The sequence below is a fragment of the Malus domestica genome, chromosome 02, assembly GCF_042453785.1.
Source record: "Malus domestica chromosome 02, GDT2T_hap1".
In the NCBI taxonomy this organism is placed as follows: domain Eukaryota; kingdom Viridiplantae; phylum Streptophyta; class Magnoliopsida; order Rosales; family Rosaceae; genus Malus; species Malus domestica.
The window spans coordinates 9,868,536-9,885,151 of record NC_091662.1 but is presented as its reverse complement, the minus strand read 5'-3'; the positions used below and the strand labels follow the sequence as shown (position 1 = coordinate 9,885,151).

General features: G+C 33.0%; 2 protein-coding genes and 1 pseudogene across 2 annotated transcripts; all 3 read right to left on the bottom strand.

The window, feature by feature from the left end:
- Positions 1 to 2,918: 2,918 nt before the first annotated feature.
- Positions 2,919 to 4,250, bottom strand: LOC139189319 (uncharacterized). The gene is made up of 2 exons (XM_070808088.1): positions 4,210 to 4,250; positions 2,919 to 4,126 (listed from the first exon to the last, which is right to left on the bottom strand). Exons 1-2 carry the CDS (start codon positions 4,217 to 4,219, stop codon positions 2,982 to 2,984), a joined length of 1,155 nt encoding a protein of 384 aa, XP_070664189.1. The 5' UTR covers positions 4,220 to 4,250; the 3' UTR covers positions 2,919 to 2,981.
- A 54-nt stretch (positions 4,251 to 4,304) lies between these two features.
- LOC139191013 (uncharacterized) lies at positions 4,305 to 5,683 on the bottom strand. The gene is made up of 2 exons (XM_070811519.1): positions 4,570 to 5,683; positions 4,305 to 4,483 (listed from the first exon to the last, which is right to left on the bottom strand). Exons 1-2 carry the CDS (start codon positions 5,591 to 5,593, stop codon positions 4,305 to 4,307), a joined length of 1,203 nt encoding a protein of 400 aa, XP_070667620.1. The 5' UTR covers positions 5,594 to 5,683.
- Positions 5,684 to 10,071: 4,388 nt separating this feature from the next.
- Positions 10,072 to 12,400, bottom strand: LOC103418286 (GDSL esterase/lipase EXL3-like; annotated as a pseudogene).
- Positions 12,401 to 16,616: the final 4,216 nt, after the last annotated feature.

Sequence of the window (16,616 nt, the reverse complement as noted above, 5' to 3'; positions counted from 1 at the left end):
ATGTTGAATTTTTGAGTTAACTTTTCAGAGTTTCGTCTAGGACCTATTCTAGCCTAATTTTGACATCCTGGACCCATTTTGAAGTCCGTTTTTTTAAATTCAATCGTTTGAATATAGTTTGACTAAAGGTACTCCTTTATGTGAATATGTGCAATTATTAACGGTGATTCCGTTATTCCTTTTTGGTACAGCTTTGCACTATTGGTGTATGGTGAGTGGACCCCTTCAAAAACATGTTTTAATAGTAGAAATTCATACATGAAAAGCATGACTTAATGATTATGTTTTATAAAATGTTTTGTGAGATAACATGCTTACGAAGGTTAGATTGAATTACAACTATTTTTCATATAACCCATGTTTTTATAGAATATCTGATGGATGATGATATGATATTTAGAATATGTTTAGAACACCTCTTTATAGTATAGATGATAGATGACTTTATACTATGAAGTTGTTTTTCAATATTTATATGTTCAGTGGTTTTGTACTTACCTAGTGGTCATTTCCGCTACGGGATGTAGGGATAGTTTCGGGCCCGTCCCGGGCGACGGTTTGGTGTTGGCATAGGGCCTGGAGTGTATTTCCTCTGGCTATTTAGCACATGGATGAGGAGCCAGCATGAGGCCTGAAGTGTATTTTCCTCTGACTGTCTGCTCAGAGACGAGGAGTCGGCATGGGGCTTGGGGTTATCGGACAAATCACTAGTGTTTATTATATATACAAGTTATGAATTTGAGACATTGCACGGCATTCTAGGTTTCGGAAAACCTATGTTTTTCATTATTTATGTGTTTTCATAAACCTGAGGTTAGTATGTTGATAACTGTTTTATTATATTTATATCAAATTGGTCCACTCAGTTTGTTTTGCGCCTCCTTCAGGACCTATGAACGAGGATTATGATCTGAGCTACGAGGCATTTCCCTACCAGTGGTTTAGTGTTATATCTTTTTTGCTTCGACACCTATTGTAATATAGCACTTCTCTATCTTAAATTCTGTTTGTACTCTGTAATAGACGTATGCTCTGAACTTATGTGTATGACCATAATTTTATTATTTTAGTAGTTGAACTTTACTTTGGTGTTATTAGTCCCGATTGCCTGTTTTAGTATATTTCTCAGCTTTTGCTTAAATCAAATGGCTTTCGTCACCCTTTGGGTGTCGGCTAGCACGTGACCATCCCAATGTCCCGAGGACATCGGGATCAGGGCGTGTCAATTCCCACAATCTATAGTTCACAATTTCAAACGTCAGTAATTATACCGTTATAATTCGGACTCGCAAACGGCTTTCGCCTATGCGTTCATGGGTTCAAGATCTATTTAAAAACACTAGTTGTAACTTCGAAATGTCAACGAAAGATAAAGATTGATTATGAAACTTTCAACTTGATAACTAATCAATTACTAAACTTATAATTAGCAGAATTAAAATTAACTAATAAAGATAACGTAATCGCAAAATATGAATTTAAAATACGAGATACGTAATAAATGGTGAAATTCCAGGATGAGATTTCACAAGACAAGTCTCAATTTTATTTTTAACAAATCTAATTCAAATGCATCAATTTTGGGTATTTTTGAAAATAAATTATTCAATCAATAGAAAAATTTCAAGCAACAAAATCATTGTATCAACCAAAGTAAGGTTTACATTTGTTCGTAGAGTCTTTTCACTTGCAAGACATCCATGTATTGGTTCGAAACTTTGCAATTGAAAACATTCATTACAACAAAATCATTATACCATGAAGCTATCCTGCCCAAAATACTTCCCGAACAAAAAAAAAAATCATTTAAAGCAAATGTGCAGTTTGAAACAAAAAATTTCACATTCTTGAGCACTGATTTCACTAGGCATGAGCTTGTTCAAATTGTGCACATTTGCTTTAAATGTTTTTTTTGGTTTGGGAAGTATTTAATTTGGATAGGATAGCGTAATGGTATAATGATTTTATTGTAATGAATGTTTTTCAATTGCAAAGTTTCGAGCCAATACATGAATGTCTTGCAAGTGAAATGACTCCACGAACAAATGTAACATTTATTTTGGTTGATACAATGATTTTGTTGCTTGAATTTTTTTTATTGATTGAATAATTTATTTTTAAAATGTCCAAAATTTATGCATTTGAATCAGAGTTGTCAAAAATAAAGTTGAGACTTGTTTAGTGTGGGTTAGAGGTAAATAAATGTGCAAAAACTGAAATGTTTAAAATACCCTTAAATGTAACAATCCATTGACGGAAGTGGGTAAAGTAAGATAAGAGTTGAAAATGTCAGTTTCAAGGAGCAAAGTGAGATAAAACTAGTTTCATGGGGGTAAAATGAGACTCAATGACAGCTTCATGGGGCATTTCGACTAATAAGCCAAAAATTAAAGGGTAAAATTTAGTAACGCCTTGTAAACTTTGGACAATGTTCTCAACTTGGACATGGTTATCAAGCTAAAAAAGAAGTCACGACTAATATAAAGCCATCACGGACACAAGAAAATTTTCATTGTGTTGGGAATAAAGGTGATAAATCAACCCATTGGTTGTTAGTGTACACATTAAAACCCAGTTGATTTGATATCAGTATAATATCGAGATGAGATTGGTAGTGATGATCAAGGAAGAAAATATCGGTGATATCGGAAATATCGGTAGTCCGAAAACACGGAAATATCGATGGAAATATCGGTAAAATATCGATATCGATAAAAATTACATGGAAACTACGGAAATTGTAAGAAAAACTTGGAAATTTTTATTGAAACTTTGTAGGATGTTTATTTAGTCAATTATCTATTAGTTTATCACAAAAAATTGGAAGGAAATGCATTGCATGATGGATTTAACATTATCAAGTTGATTATATAGCGATCTGACAAACATTATGAGTGTAGAAAATATGTAGTAATTAATGAAAGAAGTCTAAACACACCATAATCATTTATATATAATGAATTAGTACAATATTTTACACTTTAGTACCACATAGAGTTCCTATGAGGTTCAAATTTGTCACTATCTTCATCATCTCTATGTGTAGAATGAGTGTATTGTGAAGAGTAGTTATCAAATGATAAATCCCCAAAATAGTTTTGCATGTAATTGTTAATATGCCACCCATATGGATCCGAGATTGGTTGAGGTTGTCCATAAGAAAAATCATTTGAAGATTGAGGCTGGGATTGTTTCCATGAGTCGCTCGATTTCATCCCAACAGGAATGAGATATGAAGGGTAGGGAAATGGTTGGTTATGAGTATAACCATAGTTACTACTTCCCAATCCAACAGAGTCTGAAGTTCTAGATAACGAGTCATCTTCTTGACTTGACAAAATCCCTTTGCCTCTTTCTCTGCGAGTATAGTCCTTCCCTATGGCACCAATTCCTGGTCCTGCCCGCCTACTGCCATGGTCATCATCCTGTGTTGCATGCGTGAAGTTTGCCTCACCAGTGAAGGGGCTCATATATCCGGGAGGTGGTGGTCCATAATAGTTTCCATATCCACCACCACTACCTCCAGCTCCACTATGTCCTTCATCATTCCCACCTCCGGTGGTAGGTGAGTTTCCTGATCTTGTACTAGAGCTATCATTAGTATCAGCACGATGTTGTGGTTGTGTAGGATTGGAAAAAGGTGGAATTCCAGTGTTGCTTGGTCTTGGGTGCAAAAGTTCTTCGAAAGAGTCAGCGCTGCTAGATCCCACCTCCTCCTCTAATACTCTTTCTACATTTATCCCTTCATTACGTGCTTCTTCAGCAACTCTGGGAGCTGGGTTGCCTTCATCATCATCTAAATGAAGAGGTCTAATCCATTGAAAAAGTTGGTTACCCTCCGTATCATCATCTTCACCAACAATATCAAACACATCTAGTGGGTCACCACGGTCGACATGATCGATTTCTGCTTCCTTATCTCGAATTTGAAGCTTCATGTTGTAGTAGCAATAAACTAATTTTTCCAAGCTACTATGAGCCAACTTATTTCTTTGCTTTGTGTGTATGAGTGCAAATGTGCTCCAATTTCTTTCACAAGCAGATGAGGAAGCTGTTTGTGATAATACTTTTATTGCTAACTTTCTCACAGTTGGTGCATCGGTCCCATACATGATCCACCATTCAGCTACAATGAAAAATAATGTTGATAAGCCTAATAACTCCAACAAATTCTATTATAAACTTATAGTGAAATATGTTTATACTCACTAGGAGACATATTTGTTCGAGCAGCAACTGATGTTGGTTCTCCAAATATTCTTCTTGCATCTTTAAACAATGTTAGCTGAATACAATAAATTGTGTTAGTTTAATCCAACAAAGTAATTATTATAATTTAAGTAATTGTGTACCTCATTTCCAAATTGGCCAACTGCTGGTAATGCATGGTCTAATTTAGAGTATACATTATGTACAGCACGTATAAGGTTACCATCATCTCCAACACCGGGTCTGTATTGGTATCGGGGATTCAAATAATATGCTGTTCAAAGAAACACATACTCTAATAAGATAAATAATACTTATGCAACTAAAGAAATGAATTGCAAATTATGACATAATTTATACCTGCTGCATGCAAATCGTGGTATAATGTTTTATACCATCGGTCTTCAATTATTTTTACGACCCACCTTGCACCATGTTTTCTTTCCAATTCATCCTTCACTACACGCATCAACTCATATACTGCCCCCATAGTAGGATACACTTCTGTGTCAACGATCCGTAAAACTTTGTAAAGAGGTTCAAACACTTGACACACATGTTCTGTTTGACTCCAAAAAGCATGATCAAGCACTATACTTTCCACCATACGACCTGTATTTGAGCGGCTGAAATTGTGGTTGGCCCAATCGTCACTAGTGAATAGTTGCTTCAACCCTGCTTTCTTCTTGAGTAGGCTGTTTAATGCAATATAGTTGGTGGCGAATCGAGTGGTAGCTGGACGAATAATTTCTCCTCTGCAAAATTCACTCATCTTTGCCAACAACCAACCGTGATTGTAAATATAATTTGTGATCGTTCTAGCTCTTTTGACCACAGTAGCAACATTCTCTCTCTTCCCCATTGCCTCAAACATAAGATCAATACAATGTGCTGCACATGATGTCCAAAACACATTATGATGCTTCATTAACTTTTTTCCAGCTTTGACAAATGCAGAACCGTTGTCGGTCACGACTTGGACAACATTATGCTCTCCCACCTCCATGATTACATCCCTCAATAATTTGTAAATATACTTGTAATTCTTTATATGGTCTGAAGCATCAACAGACTTCAAAAAAATTGTCTTTCCCTTGGAGTATACCATGAAGTTGATGATAGATAATCTGGTCGGGCCGGTCCATCTGTCACACATGATTGTGCAACCATTAGTTTCCCACTTTGACCTCAACTTGTTAACATACTCGCCAATGTCTTTATACTCCATATCCAAATATTTGTTTCTTATCTCATAGGGAGTGGGAGGTTGTACTCCAACACCGGCCTGTTGACATCCCACTACCATATTTTTGAAATGATGTGATGATGCCTTCGCAGCAGGGACATTTTCATAGATAAAGAACTTGCTAATTAGACGCCTCATTCCCTCCTTCACATTACCTCCCTTGAAATAACTCCAAACACTCTTTTGACGTGCGTTGGATGACTTATATAAACTTGGGGCTATTGGTGGTGTTGGTTGTGATTCTCTAAGACTGCCTCCCCGTCTCATTTGTGCACCACCACTTGTCCTGGAACCTTGTCCCCTATTAGGAATTTTATGAAGGTGTTCTCTTTCCCATGCTGACTGTTTGAAGGCACGTAATGCTTGTTTCAAACTGCGTCGTTCTTCAGGTCCCATGTCATCATCACATTCGTCCTCATCGTCATCATCATCACTGTCAACCGCTTGGCCATAGACTTCTCCCCGTAGCCCAGCTTGAATATTTTCCATTCCCTGTGTTATCTTTTACTTCTGCTGTTTTTTATTTTTTAATAATGTGCTGATGAATGCCTTCACTTCTGGGGGGACATTATCGCATCGTTGGACATATTTTGATGGATCTAATCCACTAAGATGATACTTCAGTCGTGTCACTCCGCCACTCTTCATTACCCGACCACAATATTTGCAAATTGTGCCATGTTTGTTTCCGTCTATTGGGTCTCCATGTTCCCAAGCTGGATCACGTTTACTGGACATCTTAAACGTACCTATATTTATTTTTCATGAAAATTAGACAATTATTTTTTGATAAAAATAAGAGAACCTAAATAATAAAGTTATTCTACAGAAGAATTAAATACAAAGTAAAGAAAATGATTGTAAAAATTTAAGTAATTATACAAATAATATGGAATAATAAAACCTAATATTAATGAATAATAATCCAATTTGATAATAATTCAATTTAATGAATAATAATCCAATTTGATAAAAAAAAAATCCTAATATAAAACATGGTGATGAATAATAATCCAATTTAATGAATAATAATCCAATTTGATAATAATCCAATTTAATGAATAATCCACCAATTTGATAAAAAAATAATCCTAATATAAAACATGGTGATGAATAATAATCCAATTTGATAATAATCCAATTTAATGAATAATCCACCAATTTGATAAAAAAAATAATCCTAATATAAAACATGGTGATGAATAATAATCCAATTTGATAATAATAATCCAATTTGATAATAATCCAATATAATGAATAATCCACCAATTTGATAAAAAAAAATAATCCTAAAATAAAACATGGTGATGAATAATAATCCAATTTGATAATAATCCAATTTAATGAATAATCCACCAATTTGATAAAAAAATAATCCTAATATAAAACATGGTGATGAATAATAATCCAATTTGATAATAATAATCCAATTTGATAATAATCCAATTTAATGAATAATCCACCAATTTGATAAAAAAAATAATCCTAATATAAAACATGGTGATGAATAATAATCCAATTTGATAATAATCCAATATAATGAATAATCCACCAATTTGATAAAAAAAATAATCCTAAAATAAAACATGGTGATGAATAATAATCCAATTTGATAATAATCCAATTTAATGAATAATCCACCAATTTGATAAAAAAATAATCCTAATATAAAACATGGTGATGAATAATAATCCAATTTGATAATAATAATCCAATTTGATAATAATCCAATTTAATGAATAATCCACCACTTTGATAAAAAAATAATCCTAATATAAAACATGGTGATGAATAATAATCCAATTTGATAATAATAATCCAATTTGATAATAATCCAATTTAATGAATAATCCACCAATTTGAAAAAAAAATAATCCTAATATAAAACATGGTGATGAATAATAATCCAATTTGATAATAATAATCCAATTTAATGAATAATCCACCAATTTGATAAAAAAATTTCCTAATATAAAAGAATAATAATCCAATTTGATAATAAAAAAACCTAATATTAATGAATAATAATCCAATTTGATAATAAAAAAATCTAATATTAAAGAATAATAATCCAATTTGATAATAAAAAAACCTAATATTAATGAATAATAATCCAATTTGATAATGAAGATGGTAAGGGAAATAAAATAATAAATAATATTAAACATGTTAAAATTATCCTAGGGAATAATTATACAACATTACTTAATTACTTAAAACAATTAACATTAACATTACTTAATTACTTACAAAAATTAACATGCAAGTATTAATTACTTAAAAAGATTAACATACGAGTCCACACAAATTTATTTGTTGTTGTATAAATTACAATAATATAAATTTAAGTTTGTAAACTTACCTTAAATATGGAAGCCTTTGTGTTCAAGCTTTGGAATGGATCTGGAATGACTTTGAAAATGGTAAGGAAAATAAAATAATAAATAACATTAAACATATTAAAATTATCCTAGGGAATAATTATACAACATTACTTAATTACTTAAAAAAATTAACATGTAATTGTTAACATTACTTAATTACTTACAAAAATTAACATGCAAGTATTAATTACTTAAAAAAATTAACATACGAGTCCACACAAATTTATTTGTTGTTGTATAAATTACAATAATATAAATTTAAGTTTGTAAACTTACCTTAAATATGGAAGCCTTTGTGTTGCTTGGCTTTGGAAAGGATCTGGAATGGTTTTGAAAATGGTATGGGAAGAAGAAGAAACGAAAATTCTGTGAATGCCTCTGATACTCCACTGGATGAAAGAATGTAAGTATATAACAGACATTGACACTGTTTTGCATGTGAAAGACTCTTACTGACTGTCACACGATTTCATTATGAAAGCAGTATTATTTGTTGTCCATGTTCTGAAATTGCAAAAAGTTCTTTGGATCATTGGATCAGAGAGCTAGACATAGGTTTGGAATGATTTGGTTTTGAATAATTTGGAGCATTGGATGCTTTTTTTTTTCTTACACGCCACCACTCAGACAGTCAAAAAGACTGAAGAACTCACACTCCACCACACACACACTTCGAGACCCCCCACACCACACCACACACGCACTCCACACACGTACACCACACACGGAGCTCAGTCTCTCTCTCGATCATTCATTTCCCACTACCATATTCTCGAATCCTCTCAATCTCTCTCTTCTCTCTTCTCTCTCTTTGAGGTCTGAGCCTTCGTTCTCACTGAGAACTTCTCAGTCTTCTCCCTCCCTTCCCCCTTCTCCAGTTCTTCCACACACACACAGAGACATCATCTCTCGAATCTCGATCCTCCTCGTCCGTGTCTCCGTGTCTCCCTGTCTCCCTCTGCTTCTCCCATCTCACCCGCCCTAAACCCAGCCGTCGACACCACTCGATAACCGCCTTCTAAACCACCTTGATCCATGGAGATCGACCGGAAATCATCGTAGTCCCAGCCGTCGACACCACTGAGGAGCACGACGTTGTCCCAGCCGTCTTGGATTCGTGAGGAAGACGATGTTCCCAGGCTCCTACTTCTCTTCTTCTCGGCTTTTACTTTAAATTTTTGTACAGATTTCAATTTTTCTGCATGTTGCACCTTTGTTGTACTGAAATTGATTTTAGGGATTTAGGAATTAGGGTTTCTATTTTTGTACAGATTGCGATTTTTCTGCATGTTGCTTGATTTTTGTACTGAAATCGATTTTAGGGATTTAGGAATTAGGGATTCAGTTCATTTGCTTTGAATTTGAATTTGGGGATTTATGAATTCGGTTCATTTGCTTTGATTTTTGTACTGAAATCGTTCTTCTCGGCTTGTAAATTACAATTTTTGTACAGATTGCGATTTTTCTGCATGTTGATTTTTGTACTGAAATCGATTTTAGGGAATCCTGTATTGTAGATTCAGTTCATTTGTTTTGAATTAGAATTTGGGGATTTAGGGGTTCGGATTATTTGCTCCGGCTGTGTTCTCCGATGAGTCCATACCAAATATCGTGATAGTTTCGAAAATATCGCGATATTATCGATAATATCGCGATATTCTGCCGAAAACAAGTTGGATAGTTAATAAAATATCGGGGTCCCAAAAAAACGATAATATCGGCGATATTTCGCCGATATTATCGATATTTTCTTCACTGGTGATGATAAAGGTGTAAGGTGAAATAAACTAAATGAGTCTTGATGGATATGCATTAATAACACAATGGATTGATATGCCACCTCTAGCTTGGTTTATGGCCCGGTACAATAAGTGTCATAATACAATTGGCTGAAAGCTTGAAAAAATTGTATTATGGCATTTGGTTTAGACTTCACCCGTGTTGGAAAAACGCTTAAATTTTGGTTAAAATTGACATATTTCTTCTATATTTTTGATATATCAGTTAAACGTTGGAGAAACTTTCATATTTCGTTTAAATCAGTGTTTGACATCCCCAATGTTTCATTCTAAATTTTCACGTTTTTGAGCAAATTTTCATCATTTCTATCTAAAACAACCGATATGAAGACATCATGTATATACTTTATTTAGGATGAAGTATAATTAGTTAATTTCACGTCACATTGATTTTTCAATGGGGTGAAATCCTCATAAACTCTCCGGACCCAGAAAGAATGGATAACCGTTATTAGCCACTAGTTGTCCATTTAAAAAAACAAAAAATACAAAAGCGTAACAAGAGTCAAAAGGTGACAGACATCAATTTCTAACAATTTGAGGCTCAAACTTCTGAAAGAGAAATACATCAAAACGGGCTTGGAAATTTATTGATTGCCAATACTTGAGAGAGAGAGAGGCTTCAGAAGAACTTATGAACTTGCGAATCGAAAACCAGAGAGGTGATGACTTCATATCCTTTCTCTGAAGGATGGTAGCTGTCCCAGAATATGTATTTCGACGAATCATTGCAGGTTCCCGGAGAATAACGTGTACACAGAATGCTAACCTCAAAGTTTCCCGTCCCACAACATCCTCGATTGATCACTTCAAATCCTGAAACCATATAGAAAATCATTGTACCAACCATATGGTCAATATGCATTGTGGAATTTCTTTTTTCCCGAGACTATGACGATGACGTAAAAAGTGAATTTTAGACTATCGTTCTTGTTTGGTTCACATTCAAAATGTTTGGTCTTAGATTCATAGTATGACAACTTAAATCTTTGCGTGGTAAGAGAACATTGTTGGTAACTCATATATGAGAAATTGACGTATTTTTGCAAATTACTATTTCCGAAATTAACCAAGATGGTGATTTACCATATTGAGTAGGGTTTTGGATGAGGGAAAGCAATGTGTTATAGATATCGAGGTAGACAAGCCTTGCTTCTGGCAGCCTCCTATTGAAGGCATCTATTTGGGCGGAGAGCTTGGAGTTGAAGAGACTTGCTGCTTGGTTGGCAGTCTCCGAGCACCCTCTGTCTAAGCCTCCACTCAGTGTTCTCTGTGACGGTACACACCCGATGGCTGGCAGACTTACAACTCCAATTCTTCTTGCTCCGAGTCCATATAGTTCCTGCAGTTCCATTTTTTCCCCACATTAAAAAATAGCAAAGTACGACGTAGTGTGTCACGCTTTAACCATCTATGCTACTACTTAGAGCAGCTTATTCATACAATCCCAATTACTTGGCACCCAAGAATCAAGAATGAAAAAGATACGCATGTATGAGCTCATCTATGGAACTTGGGATACCGAAATATGCGGCATATTGACAATTGTTACTCTTCTGAGGTGGCTAGTTCTGATGAAAGTTTTGTATTTTTGTTTGAGCAATATTCTAGTTTAATCTACACTACGGAGACGGGGATTCAAACTTGGGTGCAAAAGGGGGAAGCACATTGCTCTAACAAACTGGACTACGTTTAGCTAGGTCTGAAATTTAGTACTTTATGGCTACATAAGTGGTAATGCACGACTACCAAACCATTTATTTTTCTAGTGCTGACATTCACGAATTGCAATTGTTCAATGTTTACCTGAAAGAAACTTGAAGCCGATTTAACCATGAGATCGGTATACGCTGGAATGTCATAGTGAGATCTTCTTAGTGGTGTAGATAAATAAGTATTCGGAATGTCGTTACTCCCTGTGCACACAATGTATATGATTTTCGATACTATAGTCGCTGTTCTCTCCTTCCCAACGACTGCATTTATCTTGCTTATGTATTTTTTGAACAAATCCAGTTGATCCGATAGAGATAAGACAGACTGATAGAAACAAAATTAAGAGAAAGAAAGGATGAAATAGTAAATAGAAAAAATGGGGTTATATTTATTTACCACTATTTTGGGAGTGAGGGGATCATATCCTGAGCCACCTGAGGCAAAACTTACACCAGTAAGTAGGTCTTGAATCTTCAGATTTGAGTCCAAATAAGCTGGCAAAATCTTCTTCACTCCAACTGATTCAGTTGAAATATTTGTAAAGGGTTAATCATTTTCATAGTTTTGTTGAGCCAGTACTTGGATCTAACTGAAGACTTAGCGTAAAACCGTGCGCAATGACATTTTAGGATTCATACAACCGACCCCATTAGTGGGATACGGCTGGTTGTTGTTGTTGTTGGTTGAGCCAGTAGAGCCAGTAAAAAGTAAGAAACAACAACGACAATAGTTATATTACCTATTCAGTCTGAGGGGACTCTGCCATTGCTAAACCTTCCGGTAGGCCTTTTTCTTACAAAGTCCCTTCCATAAGGTGGGAAATTGCATTTGACTATCGTGCCAATATTGTTGTTGTTTCCCGGATCCACTATTGAATCTCCAAAAACAATCACTGCCGGAATCGTTTCGTTGTTCGCTAGCTCTACAGCAGCAGCATACAAGACTATGGCGATCGTTATAAGTTCGAGAGAAGATTTAGATGATGAAGGAAGAAGTTTTGGGGAGAGGAAGTTCATTGCCTTGGTGGGTGAAAATATACACTGCATGTTTAAGTTTTCATTGGTGTTTTTAAGCATTTGTGTAAGGTATGTGGCTAGCTCAATGGGAAACTTCATTTTAATTCTTAGCAAAGATGATTTTTAGATTACTGAAAATATGATTTTAGCCCTTGAAACTCAAGTTTCTTTACATAAAACCCAACATAGTCTTTTTACTTGAATGTTCATGCTTCTGGCAAAAATAAATAAATAAATATTAATGTTATACTTTCCTTTACATTTTGTAATTGTTTTCCACATTTGCATAAAATTAGACAATTTTGATTTAATCTTGCCATTTTCTTACCAAATGGAAACCGAAAAGGAACTATGGAGTAATTTACATAAAAACATAGGTAAATTATTTGGACATATGTGTTAGTAATAAAATATTCGCAGTATATGTAATAATACATGAAAAATAATTTACCTACAAAATAAAAAAATGTTATTTGATTCAATATTAATTTAGCTACATTTGATATAATAAAATATAATTGCACATATATATTAATAAAATGTGCCCAATATATGTAACAATGCATGTAAAATTATTTACCTACAAAATAAAGGTATGTAAGTTGATTAAAAAAATAATATATCTACTACTTTTTGTTTATGAATTTTAATTTACCTATTGTTTTTTCTTTGTACAAACATAATGTACCTACAATATATAATTCCTACTAAAACTGATATATATTAGTAGTAAAATGTGCTTGGTATATGTAATAATGCTTTAAAAAAAATTTACCTACAAAATAAAGGAATGTAATTTGATTGAAAAGATAATATATCTACTACTTTTTGTTTATGAATTTCAATTTTCCTTTTTTTTAGAAACATAATGTACCTACAATAGGTAAATTAACCTATTGTTCAATTCTTATAAGTAAATAATGTACTTATAATTTACCTATTGTTTAATTCTTATAAAAAAATTAATTTACTTATACTTTACATATAAAAATAGATAATTATTTTTGTCACATCCCGGCCCGGGGCGGACCACTTCCCGGGCCCGCTCCACCACCGTAGCACGATATTGTCCACTTTGGGCCCCGATCATGCCCTCACAGTTTTGTTTCTGGAAACTCACGAGCAACTTCCCAGTGGGTCAACTGACACACATATATAATAACAAATCAAAATGGCTAATGTATGCAATAATATGTGTAAAATAATTTACCTACAAAATAATATGTTTAAAATCATTTACCTAAAAAATAAAAGAATATCAATTGATTCTTGTTTTTTTTATCAAACAATATTATTTGATGCAAAATAACTGATTATACAAAGGATCTTTTTTTTCATACGAAAAATGTGCCTATAATTGTTTATGAATATGGGTAAATTAATATATATATATATATATATGTTAATAATATTTATAAAACAAAAAGGGTAAAATGTCCATATGGGGTTAATTGCTAACCATAATTAGGATGAGTAATAATATTTATTAACATAATTAGGGTTATGTGGCATAAGTTGTAAATATGTTGTAATAATTGGTTATGTATTTATCTACATGGAAGTCTATGCGAAATTCGGGTTTTATTTGAATGTTTAATATTAGTTGGGCTTTTGTTTGAAAAATAGAAGTTTCAAGGGTCTTTCTCTAAAGAACTCTTTAGATTAAAACTATGAGTAAGATCAAAATCTAATTTTTTCAAAATCTAATTTCAGTTCCTTGAGACATTAATAACCTCATTTATTAATTATATTTTGATTTTTTAATTATTTCTTTTTTTTCTTCCTAATTTTTAATGTATTAATTTTATTTCATTATAATTTTGGGAACTTTAACGAAAAACACCTGGTACTGTTCGCTTTAACGAAAAACCACATTTTTACACTAAAAAGTCAATCCTGGTACTATTCACTTTACCCTTTATTTTGTCCTTATCATTAAAACTCAAAGTTTTCAAGCCCTTTTCATTAGTTTTCCTTATAATTTTCACTTTCATTTCATTTATCGTAATATATTTTGTTGTAAACAATTAGATAAATTAATTTTTATTATACAATATATTTTGATGTACTTTGTCTTCTTCATTTAGGTACATTAAATTCATTATAATACATTTCGGTGCATACATTTAGGTACACACATTTAGGTAAAAATATTTCGATACAAATATTTAGGTACATTAATTCAATATAATACATTTCGGTGTATATATTTCGGTATACATATTTAGGTACATTAATTTAATATAATACATTTCGGTGCATATATTTCGGTACTAACATTTAAATACATTAGTTCAATATAATCCATTTCGGTCCACATATTTAGGTACATTAATTGAGTCTTTTAAGTTTGAAAAATGTTGAATAAAATTAATAAATTAAAAAACTTTTTTTGGTAAAAAAATAAATTAAAATTTGTATATTAATAAATTTAAATATTTAATGGGAGATTAAATAAAATGCACATTAATTATTTTGATTAAGGACATATCAAGGGATTATAATCAATATGTAATCTAACATTAGGTTTATTTTAAATTTCAATCTTCTTAAAGAATTAAAGTTAAAAAAAAACCCTAGCTCAATAATTGGCTCAAAAGATGTACATTTTAGCTTTTAGTAGTTGTTAGTTAGGGTTCGGTTTAATTCGAGGGGACGTATTAATTGGGTGAGCTAGAAATCTACTTCTTTCAACTGTTGTCTCATATGCAGCACATGCAAAATTTCCTCATGTCACGGCATTGCAAACTAAGAGTTTGATAATTCAAAAGAGAAATTCCGTGAAATATTACTGAGCTCTATAAACAGCAGCTGGGCTGGAAGAGCGTGAATCGGTGCATCTTTCACTTCCAAAGTCTTCGTGTTTGCTTATTTTGCACTTCTTTTCTACATACAACTTTCCACTGGTTCCATTCCTGATGGCTTCTCCAAATGAAGGAAGAAGTCAGTGGAAAAGGGCCTGAGTAAATCAGTCATAGGTCAATCCATTCAGGAAGACCCCATATTTGTATCCTGATTGGTTCAGGACTAAAAGCTATAAACTTCTTTCGTATTGCAAACACTTCTTTGCAATTCGCATTTTCAAAGTCAAGGCTTCAGATGGCCCAAAAAAAAGAGAAATAAAACAGTCAAAGGTTCCTGCAGCTGCATTAATTCTATCTTATCAGAAGAAGAAAAAATGATGCTGCTTGTTTCCTACTTCGCCGGTTTGCAGTCAAAATTTCACACTGTATTGTGATCAGAAATCATCTAACCTTCATTGTATATTATGTATATGGTTTGGCTAATAAGTGTATAGTGCTTAATCACTTTTTGAACAGTAAATGTATATATCCAACTGCTTTTTTACCATCAGCACATACTACTGCTGCAATGTTTTGCATCCGTCCATATTCAAAAGAGAGGATCCTCGCAGGATTCTCTTTGTGATGATTCTGAAATTCTTCAATCACATCTGTTTATCGTACATCATGCGGCCAGTTTAAATCAGGTACTGTTTATATTCAATTTTAGATAAAAAAAAATTACAATGATTTCTGACCGCACGATGTACAATGAACGAATGTAATTTGAGGATCTTCGGGATCCCCACAAAGGGGATTTGGCGATGATCCTCTCTTCATATTCAATACTCATGGATTTTTAGTTCAAGAACTAAAGCTCAAGTTCGACTAAAGTTTAGAAATTAGTGATCCAATTTTGTCATATAATTATAAAGCAAATGTGTGATTTTTAACTTTAGTCTCTAGGCATCTATAAGTGGAACAAACTATCCAAATATTATTGTTGTACGTATTGCTTTTGGTGCTTTGCAACTTGTTTTTCCTCTTTTATGATGTGTGTGTGTGTTTGTTTTTTTTTTTGGTAACATATTACTTGATGTTTTGCAACTTGTTTTGCTGGTCTAGACCTTCTAGATATTTTTATAGAGGGTCTTAGACTTTACATCCCCCTCTTTTTTAGCATTTTTATTTGTTTGCTTAAAAGGGGTAAGTTTATGTCTCCCCTCTTTTCTTGTATTTTTCACCTTACTTTTTTTCTTGTATTATTAGGTGTAAATTTTATGTATCACTGACTAAATATAACTTCTTGTTTCAAATTTAATAAAATTTATCTCGTACAATTGAAGTTTTCCAAATAAATATTTGAAGTTGTACATATATATAGCATAACCTAGAATAGCTCAACTCATTATACAACAAAGGAAAAATACAAATATTGATATATAAACTGATTGTGTGACCAA

What these genes read in the sequence shown, in the direction of transcription:
- LOC139191013 (XM_070811519.1), bottom strand. Translation starts at nt 5,593, where the DNA reads ATGAGGCGTCTAATTAGCAAGTTCTTTATCTATGAAAATGTCCCTGCT. An exon ending in CCACGATTTGCATGCAGCAG is followed by an intron (nt 4,484 to 4,569) that starts GTATAAATTATG and finishes TTCTTTGAACAG; the next exon opens with CATATTATTTGAATCCCCGA.